Source organism: Lepisosteus oculatus, chromosome 7 (genome assembly GCF_040954835.1).
Source record: "Lepisosteus oculatus isolate fLepOcu1 chromosome 7, fLepOcu1.hap2, whole genome shotgun sequence".
In the NCBI taxonomy this organism is placed as follows: domain Eukaryota; kingdom Metazoa; phylum Chordata; class Actinopteri; order Semionotiformes; family Lepisosteidae; genus Lepisosteus; species Lepisosteus oculatus.
In genome coordinates, this window is record NC_090702.1 from 20,542,441 (window position 1) to 20,563,255 (window position 20,815).

The 20,815-nt window shown below is 35.9% G+C and overlaps 1 protein-coding gene across 11 annotated transcripts in view; it reads right to left on the reverse strand.

The window, feature by feature from the left end:
* Positions 1–578: 578 nt before the first annotated feature.
* Positions 579–20,815, reverse strand: part of nav3 (neuron navigator 3) — a 350,214-nt gene continuing 329,977 nt past the window's right edge. For all 11 annotated transcript variants that reach the window (XM_015352852.2, XM_015352850.2, XM_015352847.2 and 8 more), the window contains 12 exons: positions 20,175–20,328; positions 16,491–16,680; positions 15,139–15,236; positions 14,540–14,635; positions 14,155–14,323; positions 8,685–8,920; positions 8,032–8,186; positions 7,635–7,706; positions 7,053–7,249; positions 6,362–6,480; positions 4,568–4,771; positions 579–3,867 (listed from right to left, as the gene is read on the reverse strand). In XM_015352852.2, the coding sequence (XP_015208338.2) occupies positions 3,748–3,867; positions 4,568–4,771; positions 6,362–6,480; positions 7,053–7,249; positions 7,635–7,706; positions 8,032–8,186; positions 8,685–8,920; positions 14,155–14,323; positions 14,540–14,635; positions 15,139–15,236; positions 16,491–16,680; positions 20,175–20,328 (1,810 nt within the window). In that variant the 3' untranslated portion in view covers positions 579–3,747. The remainder of the gene's footprint in view (positions 3,868–4,567; positions 4,772–6,361; positions 6,481–7,052; positions 7,250–7,634; positions 7,707–8,031; positions 8,187–8,684; positions 8,921–14,154; positions 14,324–14,539; positions 14,636–15,138; positions 15,237–16,490; positions 16,681–20,174; positions 20,329–20,815) is intronic.

The following is a 20,815-nucleotide window of genomic DNA, read 5'->3' on the forward strand; positions in this document are numbered from 1 at the left end:
CCCGAGCCATGCTTACAAAATTGGGGATCTTTTATATTAGATATATTAATACATGAATACCTTTTAAAAATAAAAAGAAATCTGTGTGAACTCTAAGCCTTTAAGGTTTCAATGAATATTTCTTAAAGAGGTGAAAGGAACTATTTTTAAATATACAGCAACAGAGGTAATAGTTTATATCCTCCATTTGTTAGATCATAATGTTTAGATAATGTGTACAGTAGTAATCCATATTAAAAGATGAGTTATGTTAATAACAGCTGTTCATGACTAGAATCAAAGTAATAGGAAATATACAAATTTGTTACAATAACATTTATTGGTTTCTGAAATTCAGTCAAGATCTTATTTTTACTATAATTTTGAAGCTTTTCCAATAGATAAATCGGATACAAGTTGCACATTTTTTTAGCTTTATTTCTCATTTTAGCATAAAAGTGGAATTAGGAATAATTTTGCCTACTTTACACCTACTGGTCTCCTACACTGAAATGTGTATTCAGTACTAGCAACTGTGAACTCTAGACTTGGAGACATCTTATTAACATCCACACTACATATACAAAACAAGCGCAGGGTTAGTTTCAATAAATAATGACTTTTAATGGCAAAGTAATAATTTAGACAGATACAGTGTGCACATCTGCTAAAAAATATAAGGAAGCTGGTTTACAACCTAGAGGTACAATTTTACTTCCTTTCCTTTCCACGGTGCTCCAGTAAAGAAAAAGAAAAATCAATAATACATCATCCAGTTTACTCTGGTGACACCAAATACTATTTATTAGGGCTTTACAAAGACTACAAAATCTTTCGGATGATTTAAATCACTGTCTCTGTCTATTTACATGATATGTTACATACAAATGTACAAAATATAAAACATTTAAAGACAAATGTTTCACAAAAAACTCTTCAAAGTAGTAAACTCTATGCACTCACTGAGATGTATTGCAAAAAAGTTGGAACATGTCACTTGGTTGATGTACCCACAATGGCCTAGACAGGATTTTTTTTTTTGGTGAATGGTTTCAGACAACTGACCTTTAAAAATGTTGATACAGGACAGCCAGCAAGGTTTTCAATATATCTGTTTATTTTTGTCCTCAATGATGGGTAAGCAAGCAGCTGATTAAAGCTGGCCCTTGATGTGTAAAAGAGATGAAGCCTTTAGACCTGCTAGTTGAATACAGAAAGAAGGATTGTCCTGAGGGTTTTATCAGCATTAAAACTTTGCCCTTCTGTAATCAGATTTTAAATATGTTCAGTAGGTGGGTTAAGTAGCTGTTAGCACCTGAAAGATTGTTCCTGTTGATTTCAGTTTATTCCCACTTTTTGGTTTCACCTAAAGCAGGTCTACATAGTCTCAATGCCAGTAAAGTATTTCTCAACCTCCTGACAAACTGAGAAAGGAAAATAATTGGACATAGAAGTGTTTCACAATGAATGCTGTTATACTATGAAAAGTTAAACAAAAGTTTGTCAGTAAGCATTAAAGCTTTTGGGTCAAAAACTGGATAATGCTTTCTAGAGACCTTGGTGATACTTTCTCTAATTAAAAAAAATATAAAGTACATACAAATGTACAAACGAGGTCCCATCAATTTGTTTGATCGATCTGTTAATTTGTTATTAACAGATTTCCATTTGAATCAAACCTAATCAATGGTCTATACTGTGTTCTTGTGTAAAGAGAAATCTACCCCTCACAGGTGAGAGACATACAGTTCTGAATGTACTATAGTTTTTTTTTTCTTTGGAAGATCTAACCTGTTTGGGTCTGGAAGATTCAATATAGGATAATGTCATGTCTGGGGGCTGAGGATCACATTTAGTTTTGAGTAATGGCTTTGTGAAAGACAGTTGTTTTTTGCTTGCTATAGTATTTGATTTTTCTCTTTGCTGTGTTCAGATTTGCTCTTTTCAGTATTATTGTAACAGACCTATTAAAACCATGCTCAACCTCCCTTAGATTGTTTTCATTTATTAATCTTTATGTTATCAAACTGGCACATGCTTCTATATATTCTGAAGCTCCTGCATAGGCAAACAACCAATTATTACAAGACAACGCACACCTGTTCTAATAGCTTGTAGGTTTGCATTTCTTTTTGTTTTTTATTATACATATTTTTTGCAAAATACAAGAAATCTCAGCAAGTTAAGCATATGTTAACATCAACAGGGCAGAATGTATCTTTGTTTCACTGTGCAAGACTTCTTATTTACAATATTCCCACCCCGATAAACTGTGCAAAACCAACCCGCATTTTATCTTAAAAAAGAAAAATAGAAAATAAAATTTACTCTTCTTCCTCCACCCCCACTCCCCTTACCAGCTGATCTTCCATCAGCTCTTCACTCAGTAAAATTAAATGTTTCATGTACACTTAGTTCAAAACAACATGCTGTATTAAACTGTATTAAATCAAAAGCTGTGCTCATGCTGAGTCAAGTGTCCCAGGTCAACTGGGTAAAAAAAAAACTGATGAGGACAAAAAAAAAAGAAATACCCCATCCCTTCAAATGTTTTTTTCTAAAAAATCTTTAAATGTGTCATGTATAGCCATACTTTGCTCTAAAATAAAAGATAAAACTATAACAAAAATAAAACTGAATGTGGCAGTAGGTTTGATTTGTGGAATAGTTATGCTTCCAAGGGTAGGCAGTCCAAAGCAGTTCATTACTCTAATGTGCCACTCTTTTTAGCTTCTTCTACAAAAATATGAGCAGAAAAGATATGAAGATATTTCAAAAGACGCACACTTACACGAAAGCGTAAGTATGTGAATGTGCGTAAATCTGTCCTTTCTTACATTATTTCCTCAAGAAATGATTACAATGTTCTGTGGTTCAAAGAATAAACCGCATGTTCTTAGAAATTTGCTAGGAAGTTTAAGGCAGTGAGAAAGCACCATTATCAAATTTGTTCCCTTCTTTAAGGTTCTTGAAAAAAATAGTGAATTCTACAATACAGCCTTTAGCAGCTTTCTGTTGGTATAATGCTATAAATTGGTAAGGAGAGGGGTGAATGACAGGCATACCAGTTCAAAAGAAATAATACAAAAAAAAAACCATTATCTTTTTTAGTAAATTATGCAGCAAATGTGGGTGTATACATCACTGTGCACTTGGCAGTTATCATAAGGTACGATTGGCACTTGTCCAGTGTTTCACAGTAGTGGTTGTTTGGAGTCGCACAATGTGCTTGTGCTTGTTGTGAACAAGTTGCATGAATTGTGGAATGGGCGGTGTTGTAAACCGAAGACTGATTTAGTCATGTGACCAGCACCATGTGGCTCAACTGAGGTCAGGGTTGGATCAGAACAGCATGCATGCTGTTTCGATAGCACCTCAGTAAATTAAACAATATTTGCCCTGTAAACGTTTGCAGTTAAAAAAAAATACATAATACAAAATAAAATAAAAATTCCAGTTTTCTTAATACTATTTTCTTTGTATGTGCAGCCATCAATTAAAAGCCCCCTCAATTTGAGCTTTTTCCAGTTGAGAAATGGAGGTCTGTCATTCAGCTCCACAAGTATGGAAATGCCTTGAAATTAAATAAACATTGATCTTTCAAACATACTTGACCTTGCTAACAGGATGCTCCTGCCTACCTGCAACCTCCCATTCCCTTTCTGAGGACTTGGAAGTGTTGCATGTTTATTTATGTGGCAGAGATTTTTGTGGAAACACATTTGACATTTTTTTCTCTCTCTCATATACTCTTCAGCCAAGCCTCCTCTAGAGAGTGGATTCCAGCGACGAATCCAATAAGTCATCGTGGTGACTCGTGCTGTCGCTGTCACAGCTTTGAGCACTTGAATAATTGGCAGCCTCTTGCAATCTCATTAGCATGTTCATCTAGAAAAAAAATGAGAGAGAGGAATTTTATGGATCTGTTAAGCTGGGTTATGCAAAAAATACAATTAAATCAATAATTTCTTCATCAGAGGTTGCAGTTAAGACACTAACTAATTGCATAATTCAACACTTTTCATGGACAAATAGTACATATTTTACAGACACTGCTCTGATATAGTAAATATCAGCTCAACAATGTACAAATACCTTCAGCACAGAGAATGTCCGCTTAGCACATCTGACTTACAGTTATTATCTTAATTGTTTGTAGGAATTGCATTTGTAATGTCCTTTAGGACTCAGCCGAATACAGCTGAGCAGTTTCTCAATGAGACACACAAGTTATGTGTGAGGATTAAAAGCTCCTGTGAAGGAGATTTTTTCTCCCCTGAAATCACTTAAGGTTTATCACAGATGTACTGAAATTAAAGTTCAGTCATCCAAATGTGTTATGTATTGTCCTTTTTTTTTGCAATGCTTTAGGCCCGAGAAGAGTCACTGCTACAATAAAGAATCAAAGTTACTTTGCAGTAAAAATGCTCAAGTGAAAATCTTTCTTCAGAGCTTCAACTCTGTCTGAACTCCAACGGTGAAAATACAAGTCTACCGTATAACACCAGTTTGTTTGATGTTTCTTTAATTAAAACAAAAATCTATATTCTGTGGCTTTGTATGAAGGAATGCTGATCATCAGTCTTACCAGTGGGTCACCTTCAGTGTCACTCTGGGAAACCTGCTTGGAGGAGGCTCCTTCTTTGGCAGAACTATATCCATCATAACCTACATCTTCCGGCCGGAGCTGGAGCAGAGATTGCCAGTCATGCTGTAGAGACGCAGAGCTCCATGGGTAAGTATCTATGACCCATTTGGAAGGGTCCTCCCACGCAGCCCTTTTCCCATACAACTAAAACAGAAAGAAAGATATTTATGACTTTCCACAAACGTGTATCTCACTGGTTCAAAGTGAAGCAAAAGGACGACTGCATCTGAGGTTTTGCCACATTTACGTGTGTGTATTTTCTACAATACATGTAAGGAAACTTTTCTACAACTAGAGTTGGACAGTATCTAGCATACTGGGGCAGCAATTAAACTGATGCAGCTTTCCAAGATTCAAATGATTAGGCGACGTTTCTATGATTATTTGGTTGTGTTTGAGAATGAAATATTTTTCCTCTGTAAAATTATATATATTTAGAATAGTCTATATAAAAATATCACACAAGGATCAGTGAACAGTCACTATAAAGTATGGGAATGTGAACATTAATTAGATCCAAAGAGGCTTAAGTGGGGAGCTTTGACAGCATGGTTTGACTTGAAAGGAACAAGGAAAGGTTAGTTCCATTATTAGCTCTGTCCATTTCACAATTCTAGAAAGCAGAACTCAAGAGTCTTCTGATTACACTTTGTGTTTATTGTTCAAACAAAGTATGTGCAGTACATACATGTGTACAGCTTGCTCATTTTACAACAGTTCCATCTAGAAGCTTAAGGTTTCTCTTCTCTACTCTGAGATATCCTCTTGCATGTTGGCTTCATGCAAGAACTTCTACCTCAAATGTGCTGAGGACACGGTGTGTCTGTCCTTGTGGTGTCATCAATTCTCTTTCCCAGAGACCAGGTTTAATTCAGCTACCACTTCTTGAATTCCTGCTATTTTCTCAAGCTTCATTTGCTTCCTGTGTCTCTCAGCTTTTGCTCGGCAGCCCAACCACAGCCCTCTGACAGATACTCCTACATGCAGAGCTTTCCTCCCAGTAGTTTAGGAGCCTGTGTATTTTTAGATTTCCTCCTCTAAGGTCCTTTCCTTGCTGGGTCTATGGGCAGACTACAGCTCTCCCTCTGAGCTGTTCTTTGATACACTTAGAAATGAGGAACACCTGTGAGTGTGACTGGGATTTCTAAGGGAGATATTTTTTTCTTTCATTTCCCACGTGGAAATCTGTGGAGAGTGACTACAGAGCCCTGACTACATGGGGAGGACTAGAGCTCTTAGCTCAAGGCAGAGCTAAAATCCTTTTTGCAGCTACATTGTGACAACATATAGTGGCAATGGCAGGTATAGGAAAGTTCAAGTACTGTAGGTAGCTGCGTAAAGCATGCATAGGCTGCAAAGGAACAAGTAAAGGTTGATTACAGTACATGCTGATAAAAGAAGAAAAGAAACACAATGTTTTAGCTGCAGAGCCTTCTTCCTGAAGCCACCCAAACACACCCACACGTGAAGAAAGCTCGACGGCTTAAAAATTATGTATCTTTTCTTCTCTTTTCAGCATGGAATAAACCTTTACTTGTTCCTTTGCGGTATAGGAAACTGGCCTACTCTGGCTTGAACTACATTCCCCAGAAAGGTGTTGGGAATGTCCTGCCACCCTTGGTCACCTGACCTGTTACTAGAAGACAATTGAGCAAGAGAGAGGGGCGTTTTCAACTGAACATTGTCAAACAGCTTCTATATCAGTAGTGTGAAGTATTATTGCATCAAGCCTACCTGAAGCCCCTCTCTCACGGCCTCCAGAAGGTAAGGTACTAGGGAGTAGTTCCACAGGTCAGTGAACCAAACCCGGGAACCATCTGCATCCATAGGACAGGACAGGAAAAGCCTGGGACCTGCAAAGCAATAACATCAAAGCATAAAACTGCGTTATCCTTTTTCAATTATGATTTTTTTTTAATTCAGAAAGAAACTCACAATAGGCCCAGGCTCCATCGCGACCTTGTATTGGAGTGGATCGATAAAATAAATCAACAAAGGGAAATGTCACATTTAAAAACATTGCATGAAAGGTAATATTGTGTTTTAAAGTCTACTTTGTACCAAATATTTGGGAATTTGGGATTTGGAGCTACTGAGTCATTTGTCCAGTTAAAGAACAGCTAGGCTGATCTTAAAGGCAAGATTTCACCAAACTCAGTCCTGACCATGTCATTAGCTACCTATAACCAGGGTTCCCCAAGCACTACCAGGGTTAAGTGGGCACGAACTGGTCAGTGTTTGTCCATTTGCCAAGCAACAGCAACCCCTGTGGTGTATGGGATACTTGTGAGCTTTCAGTAGTATGATCTGGAGGTTCATTCAATGCTAACTCTGCTGTAGGTACTACAGCTTGCAGGTGAAATATGACATTTTGATAGAAGGTGCTGCTCTAGTTTTCTAGCAGGACATTACGTTGATAACTAACCGATGGTAACATCTGAGGAGCTGTGAGCCTCCAGGAAGCTGTTGAGGTGCTGCCATGTTTTGGGGATCCAGTCAATGATTTTCATGAGGTCATTGCTTCGCATATTCTTGTCAATCTCTGTCTCGATGAGCTTTCTGCGAAGGTATCGTCCCAGAAAACCCTTCACTGGTTCTGTGTGATTGGCACATAGCACCCACCTACAAGATAGTATCACAGTTTAATGTAAGAGAAACAACAGCATATTAGTTATTATGATGCAGATTAAATATTCAAGCCTGTAATGTTATTTATAAAACATAAGCAAGTTATAAGTGAGAAAGTGCTACTGAAATGTTATTGGACATAATAAATGATTATGTTTTATTTCTCATACTGCAAGACAGCAAGTGATTTTCATTGAAGTACTGTAAACAGCTTTGCTCACAATCATCAAAGGCTAACAATTTGTAAAGTACTTAATTGCATGTTTTATGTAAATATGAAAGCTTTGATGCTCTAAATGTGAGCTAATTAATTTGTGAACTGCATAACAACACAGCACAGAAGCTTTCTCACAAAGCTGGCTCAATTTGTTCCATGTACCTGAAATTGTGGTGAAGCTCTAGGTTTGGTGATGAGGATACTCCCTGGTTCATGGTTCCAATAACATAAGGACTACAATGTAAGCAAAGAGAATTACAGGAGTAATGCAAAGAGGAAAAAAATAGTTACTGTTAATTAAATAACACGTATGCACAAAATTAATAAGAAATAGTAATTGATCTTCACATATGAAATCAGAATGATTATGAAAACTTATCAAATATGAGCAACTTTGAATCTGCATTATAAACTCAGAGCCTATTAAATAACAATGTAATAATGCAGAGGAATAACATTTTTGTGATCTTAATTTTAAGATTTAAAATAAAAACACTCTCTTTTGTCCCCTGGCAACTAAGAAAAATAGTTCTTGCTCAAGTTAATCTATGACACTTACCATTTATGATATTTACAATTGAGGAATCCATTGAAAATGTCACTCAGAGAGCCAATATGATGGAGGTTATCAAGTATAACAACTGTTGGGAGTTCCGTTTCATTCTCTTCAGAGTTGCACTGTTCGGCAAGGGTAGACAAGTACTGTCGTAACTCCTTAAACAAACCATGCAAAATAATAAATACATTAGGGTCTCAAAGCTAATTCGATATAAGTGAATGAAAATGCATCAATACCTAGGCGCTTTTGTTTATATACATTAATATGTGAACACACAACTGATATGTCATTATAACTAAATATAGCTTTGACACATTATTCCAACTGTCTCAAAACAGACAAATATAATATATATATAATATGTTATACACAATATACACAAACATAAACATCCTGTAAGTCACTGTTAATAACAATGACTGGAATTCCCCTGGAGGAGAACAGTACAATGATCTAAGGCCTGGAATGGTTTGGTGTGTATGAGGTAGTGAGTGAATACTCCACTAGCTGGATGGCAGCCATCACTGTGAGTAAAAAGAATGTGGTTGTAAAGTTCACACACATAAATGTCTGCTTATAAAATTAGGTGACGCAAAAAACTGCAAATTAAAATAACTCCATTGATCAGTATCATTGAAAATGTGTTTTATCACCTTGCTTGATTTGTGGTCCACATTAAAGCTGGTGACGTTTCCTTCAGTGACATGTCTCCCAGATTTGCAGACTATGTACTCTGCAAGCTTATTGGCTAAGTAAGTCTTTCCAGTCCCACTTGGCCCGGACAGGATGATTCGTCTGTGCTCCATGAGAAGGTTTAGGTATCGCTGCATAATTGTTTTGGGTATCAATGTGTCAAACACCAAACTGTCGATGCTGTTCTCCTTTATACCTAACAACACAAGCAGTCAAAAGTTGGCGATCATGCAGGCAAAACAAACTTTCAGAAAATTTCAGATGTTTTCCTTACCATGGAAAGTAAAAGAAGAAATGAAGATTATGTTTTTAAATGGAAAACATTCTGCACAAATGACCATAAGAAAATATGGTTGACTTATTCTTCCAACAATAAATTCTGTCTTTTGCCCAGAGTTACATCTCTGTAAACCCTGAGGTTCACGGTGTGTCTCCCTTGTTAGGAAAGATGCAAAATGTAATTTCTATAATGTCATTTGATTACCGTACTTTCTCAGTTCTTGACTATGCAAGTTTAATTTGAACTTAATCAAGAAACCAACAGTTTTACTTAATTTTATTCTCATGCAGGTTTTGACCTTTCTTCACCCTTCTGCACTTTGCACTTCCTGAGTGGCCTCTCCTGCCTCCTCCCCAGCTTTGGTTCTTCTGTGCTATTTAATCTTTGCTGTCTGCCCTGTCTTTCTCACACCTGAAGAAGGCTTCACAGCCAAAACGTTGTGTTTTCTCTCTTCTCTTTTCAGCATGGAATAAACCTATTACTTGTTCCTTTGCAGACTACGCATGCTTGACGCAGCTACCCACCTGAACTACTGCACTTCGTTTTACCTAATGTTAACCAATTAGTTTCCCTATATCAAACATTAGAGAGAAATTAAATAAATAAAATAAAGGAAATAATTCTAGACCTGTGTATATACAGTATACACATTATATACTGTAAATAAATCTACCATGACCCCGGAAAGGAAAAAAAAAAGAAAAGAAACAAGGCTGACCTTATCCTTTCATCACCTCCCATGCAAGGTGGGCTGACTGCTGTAAATTTATTGAAGTTAAAGGACCGTAATCACTGACACATGACTGAACTTGAAATAAATAAGTGGACGCCGGAACTGGAATCAATGCAAAATTGGCAGCTCATTCCACAGGGATAGGAGGAATTGTTAGCCAGTGCAGTACATTACAACGGCAGACTGCTCTGAAGTGAAATTAATTAGTACAGAGCAGCCTCACATTTTATCGATCACACCATTATAATTCAGAGTTATGCTCGCTTTGGGTTGAATGTTTATACCAATGCTTTCTTTGCCTACCACAATGGGGTATGTGTGTGTTTGAATGAGTGTGTGTCCATTCACCATATAATACAGGCATCAAAACCCAGAAAGCCTCTGAAATTGTTAAGAAAAAGAGTTGTAAAGGCAGATACAAAGGTGCAACTGATACAAAACAGCTCAAGAGAAAAGGGAGGGGATTTTCGAAGGCAGCGTAATTCTGGAACTCTCAGAATTAGGAGTGAGTCATCAGTTACTGTCCGTTTAATTAAATATTAAGAATTACTGTACTTACATATATACAGTAATACATTTTAAAATTAACATCAAGGTTTCCAAACAAAATTTGGGGAAAACAGTACTCACCTGCAGTGATCTACATAGTGTGTGCATAGTTACTGAGCAAAACAGTACATTAGCTCTTAAAAGCATTTTTCCTATTCGCTTATTAATTTAAAACATACTCCTCGCACAAGTAGTTTGTAACTATAATTGACTACTTTAAAAAGTAACAAAAAGTACCTTTCCTCAATATTGTTATGTGAACCTTAATCTGCCTCAAAAAAACAATTTTCTCCATTGTGCTTTTACTTTTAAAAGGAAGCCCTAACTATAACTGAACGCTTTTTAAAATGAACTTTTTCCAACATGTATGCAGTTTATACATTTATATTAACAATCAGAAAGCTACTTATTGATCATAATGGTTATGCTAACAATTCCAAAAGTACAAGGTGTTAGGTAGGACACCAGTCCAATGCAGACAAAACAAACACAGGGCCTATTTAGAGACACTAACTAGAACATAATTAATGCAAGAGAGGAGGCCTTTTGGTTTATCTACAGTAGTTCTGAAGATAAAACAAAGTTAATCTAATATTTTGTTCTGCTGCTTCTTGAAAGAGTTCACAGTAAAAGAAATATAGTTATTTACTTAGCAAGTTTTAGAAAGGTGAAAGAAAACTTCAGTACTTGGCAAAAACCTACACTAACACAAGGACTTGCAAATTCTACACAGAAAATGCCCCACTCCAGAATCAAACCCAGGACTCAAGAACTGTGAGGTAGAAAACTAATCAACAGGCCACCTTTCTACTCACTATATATACTCTATATGAATTTTTTCTTAATTAGAATATATTCCGTTTATAAATTATGGATTCACCAGAACTAAGGATTTTTAAACATTATCTTCTTTTCTAACATCATTATGTTATTTTGAGCTACAGTATCGTGCTGTTTTTCAGAGTGTGATTAGTATTTACATGTGCATGTATACTCTACATACTGTATGTAAAAATTATTAACCCTTCCATCATTTATTTCTTTATTTAGTAAAAATAGCTAAATACATATGTAGCAAATCTGTTATTTATTTGCAGTAAACCAGTAAGATCCTGAACTAACAGAGTGCTTTTCAAACTATGTCCAGTTTCCTTTAATCACCACTCCCCTTTTAACAATATTGTCAGGATTATTATTTTTCCTTATGATTTTATGATTTACTACTTAAACAGCTTCCCTCAACTACCCCCGCCCAGGAAAATATCTCTTCTAAATCACCCCTACTGTAAAGCTAATGTCTTTGTTGCCTTCTCTCAATTTAATTTGCATGGCTATTTACTTAAAGCACCAATATCGGAATTAAATCGACTTGTGGCAATGGGACAAAAAGCAGCTGGACATCTGATGGTCAAGTACAAGATGGCACAAAAACATGAACTTGAAACACATGTTTTTCTATATTTAATAAGATTGGAATATTCTATATAATATTGAAATATATAAATATTTACAGTAATAATAAAAGATTTACGGAGAAATTATATTTCATAGAATACACAGACTCTGATATGACACCAAGAGAATTAATCTCAATTCCTACAGAAAATACTGTAATACTTAAAGACAAATTCACCCAGGTTATAGAAGGTTTCAATTCTTTAACGGCCACACAGGAAAAAAGATCTATTTACATGTTGCAACTAATGAATTACCAAAGAATCTGTAGCAGGATCAGGGAATCAGAAGGGGTCTTAACTACTGTACAGCCATTCAACATTTATAGCACAGCAGTTCGGAGGAACATAAAGTCCTAAAGAGATATAAATGAAAGGAGTCAATATTTGGTTTAATGAAGCTATTTAGAACCAATACTGTTTAGATTAGACAGAAAAACCCCAATGTGATGCAGTCAGCAGGGGATTATAGAGCATCATCTGAACCATGAAAAAGCAAATGATGACTTTTTTGATGTTACAGTCTGAGAAAATTATACAAATTAACTGTATGATTTCACTCCTTGTCCTGTTTTACAGCCTTCTTGCTCATTCCTGTTTTGCAAAGCCTTCACAAAGACAAATGGGGAGGAAAAGCAGTGTGGTTGCACTTTACACCTACTGAACATGTCAGCTGGGATTTATTACACAGATACATGAAATCTAATAATGTGACCAGCCCATACAGTAGCAACAGACGTTTCACTGGAAATGGGCTATTAACAATAGTCCAAATTATATATAGGAGTATCACTGAAAATTCTTATTGTTCTAACATTTTCGCAACACATTATTAGGAAACAAATGAAATGTGAGACAAAAAAAAACATTGAAAAAGCTCTATAAAGGGTGCAAAGCCTTAAATGTAATCTTTATGTTCCTTTCACATTAGCTCTGTTTATGTCCTCCATTGGCATGTTAACTACTGTGTCAAGTGCACATGCTCCCATGGAGGAAACTGAAAATACCTCAGTTTAAATCCATACTCTGACACAAACAATTTCAAATTCCGTATCTATTACCATCCAGGATCAGCCTTGTCTCTCATCTCAGTACTGACTAAGTCCAGCTTGCTTAGCTTCTTAGATCTGACAAGATCAGGTTACAAGGTGATGATGCTGCAGTCATCTAGAGTATGTACTGCATGTGTAAGCTCTACATTATTAAGGAAACTAATCAAGAAACAAATACATGATGGTTTTCCGGCACTTGTTTTAAATTGCTTTTTTCTTGTTTTATAATGAAGTAAACGATAAATACCATTATGAATGTGTAACGATATATAGTGTATGAACACTATATTCAGCTTTTTTCAAAGCAATTAGTCTAACTCTGTATATGAATAGATGTGTGTTGTTTCTATAGATGTTTTAGTTTATCAGTGTTCCTTATATGGAACAATTTCCACTGATTATCTTCTAGCTTTATATTTTATACAGTATATTAATTTAAGCGTGTGCCCAGTTTTGGGAAAATGAGAAATAATTTAGTTGAGAGCTGACATGGGAATTGACTCATATATACACACATACTGTTCAAATTCACACATCAGCTGTCAGGTACAGGACAATTATAGCAATATGTTCCCACTTTTAAATTTGTGTGAACATGCTGTTTAAAAGGGTGAGAAAGGTTTGAGAGAGGGTGGTGGAGAAAAGATGCTAATGAAAGCAAACTATTAATGAGAATGGAAAGTAAAACACCTTCTATAAAGACTACTGGAATGTGATGTTAAACAGAATTTGCTATAGACATGAAAAGATATATTTAAGGTTTTCAGTGTGCTAAAGCTACATATGCAGAGGATAGGTTATTCATTTAACACAAAATCCGCCACATGCTATACTTCTTGTTGAATTATTTAAAGTAACATTTTATTATCACCCATTGATACCTCTTTGATATGGATTATTTTTGCAGAGAAATGTACCCTTTTCAAATACATTTTTTACAGTAATGTTTCTGTTTTCTTTACAGAAATCATGTTTACTAGTGTCTGAGAATCTTTACAGCTCTGAAAAATGACTGTAATTAAGAATTAGATTTAAGATTAAGCAAAACCCAAATCCACACAAAATCTTGAAATTGCATAAACCAAAGCTGCTAGGGTACAATTCAAGTGCTGGAAACTGAAATTAGGCTCCAGCTGTACAGTAGGCCAGCTTCAGTTAAGTGTTCCTGACATCTATTATCAAGATAAAATACCTACTTTTATGAGCTTTGTGGTACTTTCTGATGCTTGTTAATGTGATATATTGGTCAGGCATGAGTTACAGCACACCTTACCTCAATATTGCTTTTTTTCTTTTGTAAATATACAGTATTAGCACTTTGAATTTATCTTTTTCACAATGATAATAGATAGAAAATCCTACCTTTGAGGCTCACAGTGATAACATTATTGTCTCCAACTAGGTATCCACAAGGCAGCAATTCAGGCACTTCTGAAGCATGGGCCCTGACCACATCTCCCATTCTGTAGCTCACAATACTGTCCGAGTTTAAGCCAAGGCTTGTGACAGGGTCTATGCGGAATATGTACTCCTATTTAATGAAACCAACAAGACACACACAACGGTTAGTACTGAATCCGTGCAGGAACTGTGAAGTTTGAGTAGGGAGTTTAGTTGCAAGTTACGTAAGTTCTTTTGGAACTGTATGACAACTAGAATGCATTACAAACTACTGGAAAGCAAAATATACTTCTTACGCTGAATTAGAAAACAAGACATTTTAAGAGGCGCAGTGAATTTACTGTACCTTGAATAACCGCCGGATGACTCCATCTAGCACATCCCATTTTGTCTTTCCACTAACACCGATGGATCCTATGAGATATTCCTGACATTTCACACCCTGTTATGAAACAAAATATATTATCTGTATCTTCTTAAATTAAAGCTTGTAGTATTTAAAACAACAATCCAGCATCCCCACCAAAAAAATGTCCGTTGTAAACTAGCAATATTTTTGGATCCCTGAAAGAGGATGGCTGATTTGACAGTTACTTAATCTGATTTATCACTAGGTTATCATAGTTTCACATTTAGAACTCTGTCTTCATATATTGTAGGAGTTAAAAGCAGCAGAACACTTTATTAATGACCAGCTTTACAGTTGTCACATACAGTAGATAGCTGACTTTAAACACTATCTCCAGCATACCTCTGGGTGGACTCACCACCAGAAATGAGTCTTAAACCTAATTTGAGAAAAGCCACAGTGTCCGTTGATGTATTGAGTAGATAAGAGAGTGCAATACCTACAATAGGCTCTTTGCGCTCCATAAAATGCTTTTAAAATTGTCTAGAAATGTAGAAGGTCAATTTTTCACGGAATGTTATCATTAATTCAGTCACCTTTGTTTGGTTTGATCCGTCATTGAATGTAACCACAATTCTAACACTGCGGCCTTCTTTTCTCAAGGTTCCTTCATATCCATCATCCAGCAAAATATCTGTAAAAACAAAGGCAACTTGCATTGTGTTTAAAAAGAACATTTGGCATTACTGTTTACATCAATGTGACTCGCTTTGTAGCTGCCTTTTAAGCTTACAAAACCAACATATTTCTCCTTTTCAAATTCCACTCACTCCACATGAATAGAAATCCATTATTGATAATGTGAGGTTGAAGACATGACATACAGTACAAGGGTGAGATTTCAGGTTGTCTAATGGAAACCAGAAAACACAGGAGAGTTCACAGGAATATTTTAAACATTAAAATGTAAACAATATTGAACAAATGTTGATTGTATTGAGTCATGCTTGACAGAATAATTATAATATTCTATATTTTAAATGTTCTGACATTTGGAAAATAATTCTCAGGGTGGAAGCTCAGTTTAGAAATTCCATGTGTTCTAGTAACTTCCTCTATGCATGGTCTCTGTACTGAGGTGATAACAGGATAGTTATTCCGCTAGCATAGTTATTTTCCATCTCATTACTGAGCTGTTTACATTCTGCCATCATTAAAACAGCTGGGCCCTTGGAGAACCAAGCACTTTCTAATTTAATTACAACAGAAGTACTGAGAAGAATGTATTTTACACTTGGGCTGTCACCTTAGGAAGAGACATTATGTGAGCAAACTTAAAATTGATTCCATTATTCATAAATAACTGTATTCAGTTTTTATCCCACACATTCCTTACATGAACTATGCACATTTGATCATTTTATAAGTTATTTATGCTTCATATCTCATAATAATATAATGTGCTGTGTGTAAAAATGTACAGGTACTGTATGCTTGCCTTATTGTAGAGCATGTTTTTTATAGGTAACTGTGCTATTGAAACTGATTTTCAAATAAAGAAAAACAATAAAGATGATGACTTTTTCACCCTGCCCTTGACAGTAAGGAAAAGGTTGAAATGTACAGTATGAAGGCTACACCAGTGCAACTTGTAGACAGTGGCACTTTTAAAAGACACAGGTGGCGTTCAATTTAAAGATAATATTACTGTATATCATAACTAGCAGTCTGTTTAAAGATTTTTTAAAGACTTACAGTACACATTACGTTCCAGTCATTGTGAAATTAAACTTATAATCAAATAGCTGGGCGAACTATGCTGCTCTCAAGGTCATGTTGTCGAATTACTACTGCTGTATGATCTAATGTTATCAGAATATTCATGTAGGTGAGATGAAAGTGATTACCTTGAAGTACATACATGCAGCACACCAGAGTATGTATTTACCTGACATGATAGTGTCGGTGATGTTGAGGTTGTTGAGGGACAGTCCCAGTGACTGCCGAGACGAGGAAGAGGAGGATGTGCTTGAGGTCTCGGAGGGCGGGCGTCCTGCCTTTGCGGGTGCAGCTGCGGGAGTTGTGCTTCCAGTTGATTTCAGCCGGTCATTTTCAGCTTTCAGTAGTTCAATTTCATTCTGGGAAGCGCGGGACATGATATTGTCAATGGGCAGCATGGTTCCGTGGTAGCTAGAGCTGGTGTCTCACAGCTCCAGGATCCTCGGAACAGTTCTGGACTAGCGAATGTTGCTTGTGTGGAATTTGCATTCTCTCCCCATATTTACGTTTGTTTTTAATGAATGCTCTGGTTTCTTCCTACGTAACTCCCAAAGACATACCCGTTAAATTTGCATGGTTATTTTTAACTTTTAGAATTCGTTCCTTTCCAGATATTGAAGGGCTTCAACGAGATTTCATATATGGGAGGGGGGATTGTTTAGAGGACAAGCAGTACCAGTTATGGGACTACACAAAAACATAACCTGATGAGTTCAGTGGGCAAATGGCTCCACTCATCTGTGGCATTTCTTATGTACTGTTACACACAGGGAAAAATTACCTTGACCACTTAGCCTAATGGTTTGGAAAACAATTCTTTAGGTGAATGAAATAGATTGAGATTAGTTTTAAAGAGCCTGATGCAAGAAAAGAGCTTTTACATTTTTATGAAACATCAAGGAGGATTTGATCATAAATGTTTATGTGGCCTTCTCTTTAACAAATAGGAGAAAAAAAGTTTACAATATTCTTTTTACTATTTACATTAGTATGAGGTTGAGGTATGATTATATATTTTATTATCGGCCTTAGTTGTTGAAGGATTGGTTTTAGCTTTTGTAACAGTTTTTGCTGGAATCCATAAAACCAAACTCGAGAAGCACTCCAAGCCACACCGACCTTAAATTTGTAAACAAAACTAATACATTTATGTGTAGTTCATGTGTATTTGTCAGTTGACAGTGTTGAATGTGACCAGTAACCCCCATTGCAAACTTCCTTTCCATTTGGAATTTAAGAAGCAACACACATTTCCTTTATTAAAGTCTCTCTATTGCTAGCAAAGTGTCTTTAGTTGAAAAAAATGTTTTGTCTTGCTGTGGTTTGCATTTAATGAGTTTGTATTTTGTTGCATTACTGTACTTGCAACAAACATGAACTGCCTTTCAGCTCCACAACCACCTTTACAAATGTATAACAGACACTGCTTGCAGTTTATTATCTCCCAGAGGTTGTAGAGGTCTTGGCAACTAACTTCAGTGTAATTGTTAAGTCTTCAACTTCAACTGTAGCTCCAATCAGATAAATATTTGAATATCAGCAAAAATGTTTCCGAACACTCAATTTTTATATTTATTTATATTAAAAATATTGTGATTTCCTGCAAACACAATTTGAAATTGAACATATTTGCCAATACATGAAGCAAATAGAGTCTCTGCTGTAATTAGCTCCATAAGTTGGTATGCTATGTTATCTCCATAAACATTGGTCTGGAGTTGGGATGCTTGGGAATAAATATAAACCTACAAGAGACAAAACAAGCCCTTTTACATTACGTACAAATTGGTAATATGTAAGAGTTTGGGCTGTTGATAAACAGCTCACTCACTCTCCCTTTGTGAAATATTTCCTTCTAAGTTTGTCCTTTTTCATTCTCGCTCAACTGGAAACGGGATCTTGGTGATATTAACAGTTGCTGACAGCTAAATAAGCAAAAGCCTGGGTTCTCTGTTAAATCCTCAGTGGTGCCAAGTGATTACTATGCTTGCACAGTTCAAATAGAAACTGGGGATCAGCACAGCCCTGCACTAGCCAGCTATGACCTCTTAGTCACCCTGCTTCAGACCACAAAGCATTTGCTTATTCCTGCAAAATCCCTGCACATCACATTAGTTCCATATCAAGGTAATATAATAACAGAATGTCTTACAGTCAGTCAGAAAGTTCCTCCATCCTAGACACTGTTGATCAGTGCTCAATCACCCATTCAGCTGGTAAAATAAGCTTTTGATACTGCTGCTGTTATGCAATTTGGTACAAACTTTACACAAACACATAATATGAGTTTTTTCTTGCATTTAGAGCAAAAAGTAAAAGCTACCTCTTAATTTTCAATTTTCTCTTGTGCAATACATCCCTTTGGTAGGGTTTTGATTTACTTTGATAAGACTTAGCCCACTCACACAAAAGCATGTGACTTCCTTGGGATTTTGAAATAATAGCATTTTGTTCATAGCACATGATTTATTTTGTGTTCTGCAATTCTTTTATCATTAAACATTTTTAAGACTTCTGAAAGACTGGAAAGCCATTCTTTACAGAGTCTGTTAAAGAGCCTGTTGTGCAATCTTAAAGGAGAAAATAGCCATATAGCCACCTGACACTATTTAAAGTGGTTTCATAATTTTAAAACACCTTTCAGATCTTATAAATGTGATGTTAACTGCCAACACCAGAATATCAGTTATACTATTATTTAGTATTTAGTGTGTAATCATAGAGTCTTCTGTCAATTCTAAAATGTTCACATTCATTTATGTTAAGAGAATGTGTGTGCACATACAGTATTCAGTACTCATATTGTATGTGCAGTATATTAATATCTCTAATATTATCTATATCATATATGAATTAACTGAAACAACAACACATACAAGCATTCATTCTTTTTTTACATTGTAAGAAAACCTTTGCAAAAAGTGTTTCCAAAAATGGTCTTAAAAAGCAGAGCTTTGGAAAGCCACAGATTCTTCTTACATTTATCATGTGATAAAAAAAAACTTCTGTCCATGGCATTTGTAATTAAGTACTTTAATCAAGACATTTAAACATCCAAACAGTTTTATATTGTACTGGTAGAGACAGACATACTGTATTTTACCTACATATTTACCTATTTGATGTTTCTGTCCTGCCCTTATAAAAAGACTATTTTCTACAGTATTCAGTTTGTTACCAGGGCTTTTCTATTAGTAAGGTGAAGGTGAGTGGGAGGCCTTGGGGCAGGACAAGTTTGTAAAGGAGTGGCTAAAAACAATCTTGTTGGGTTTTTTTTTTTTTACCAGTGGTTGCATCCAGTTTCATGACAAAAGCAGAGATGGCCAAAGGTTTTTCTAAGGATTTGAGTCACCTCATTTATCATTAAGAAGCAATTTGCCACTATACTTTACTGAGTTTTAACCTTCAGTTTGAGATGTTTTAAATGTCTTTGTCATAAAACACTGTATGAATACAGTAAAAATAATACAGGTTAATTTCTTTGTTATGTTTTAAACTCTTACTGGCAAGCTATGAAAGAGAACGTGAAAATAATCATAGTGAGTGTTTCCATTCTTATGTTTTAACATATGTCGCAATAAAATAATGTTCTTTGAAAGAACACCACTTTTAGAATCATGTTTAAAAGTCCTATTTACACCTGCAGGAAATGTTGTTGAAAAGACTCGTATGAAACACTACAGCATGTCTGAAACTGAACATCACAATTAGACATGGTTAAAACAAAATTCATTCACTGAAAGCAACTGTCAAGATACTGTACAGCACAGTTAACATAATAATGATGCTGTACATACAACTCTATACCTACTATATGTCTTCCATTGCAAGGTTCAGTGAGACTTATACAAACCTGCATTCTGTTCATGGCTTCACGGATTTGGTCAAGATGGTGAGCTGAGCTGAGGGCCTCCAGCCGAATATCCGTCAGTTTGAGTTCCTTCTCCCGCAGCTCGTTCTTCAGCTGAAGGATGATCTCTGCCTCTGCTTCTGTACACTCGCACAGCCTGCAAGAGAAACACAATTAAAACACAGCCCCCAGCTTCAGTGGAGGAGACGAGATTCCTCCTCATACCAAAAGAGTAAATTTAGAACACAGGGCTGATGTCTTCAAATCCACACCAAAGGGTCCTTACGATACCATCAATATTAAAAACAAAGAGTAAAAAAAGATTAAAAAAAGATCATTAGGGACTTGCCAGCTCCAGTATTTCACAAGTTTAAAAATGATTTGGCTTCAATCTTATCTTACCTACAAGTACATGCTACCTTTGAAATCAACTTGACATTACTCTGTGCTGTCTTAGTAAAATATGTACTGTAGTAGACAGTCCAACTACTAATCACAAATATTCAAAACAAACACTGATAACATAAGGTCTTACTGACATTACAGTTTGCTCCCACATAATTTAATACCTAAATAGTTCACCTCATATCTATTCTACAGTATTATAGCACAACGTTAGGCATTTAAACAATCTTTACCACAGC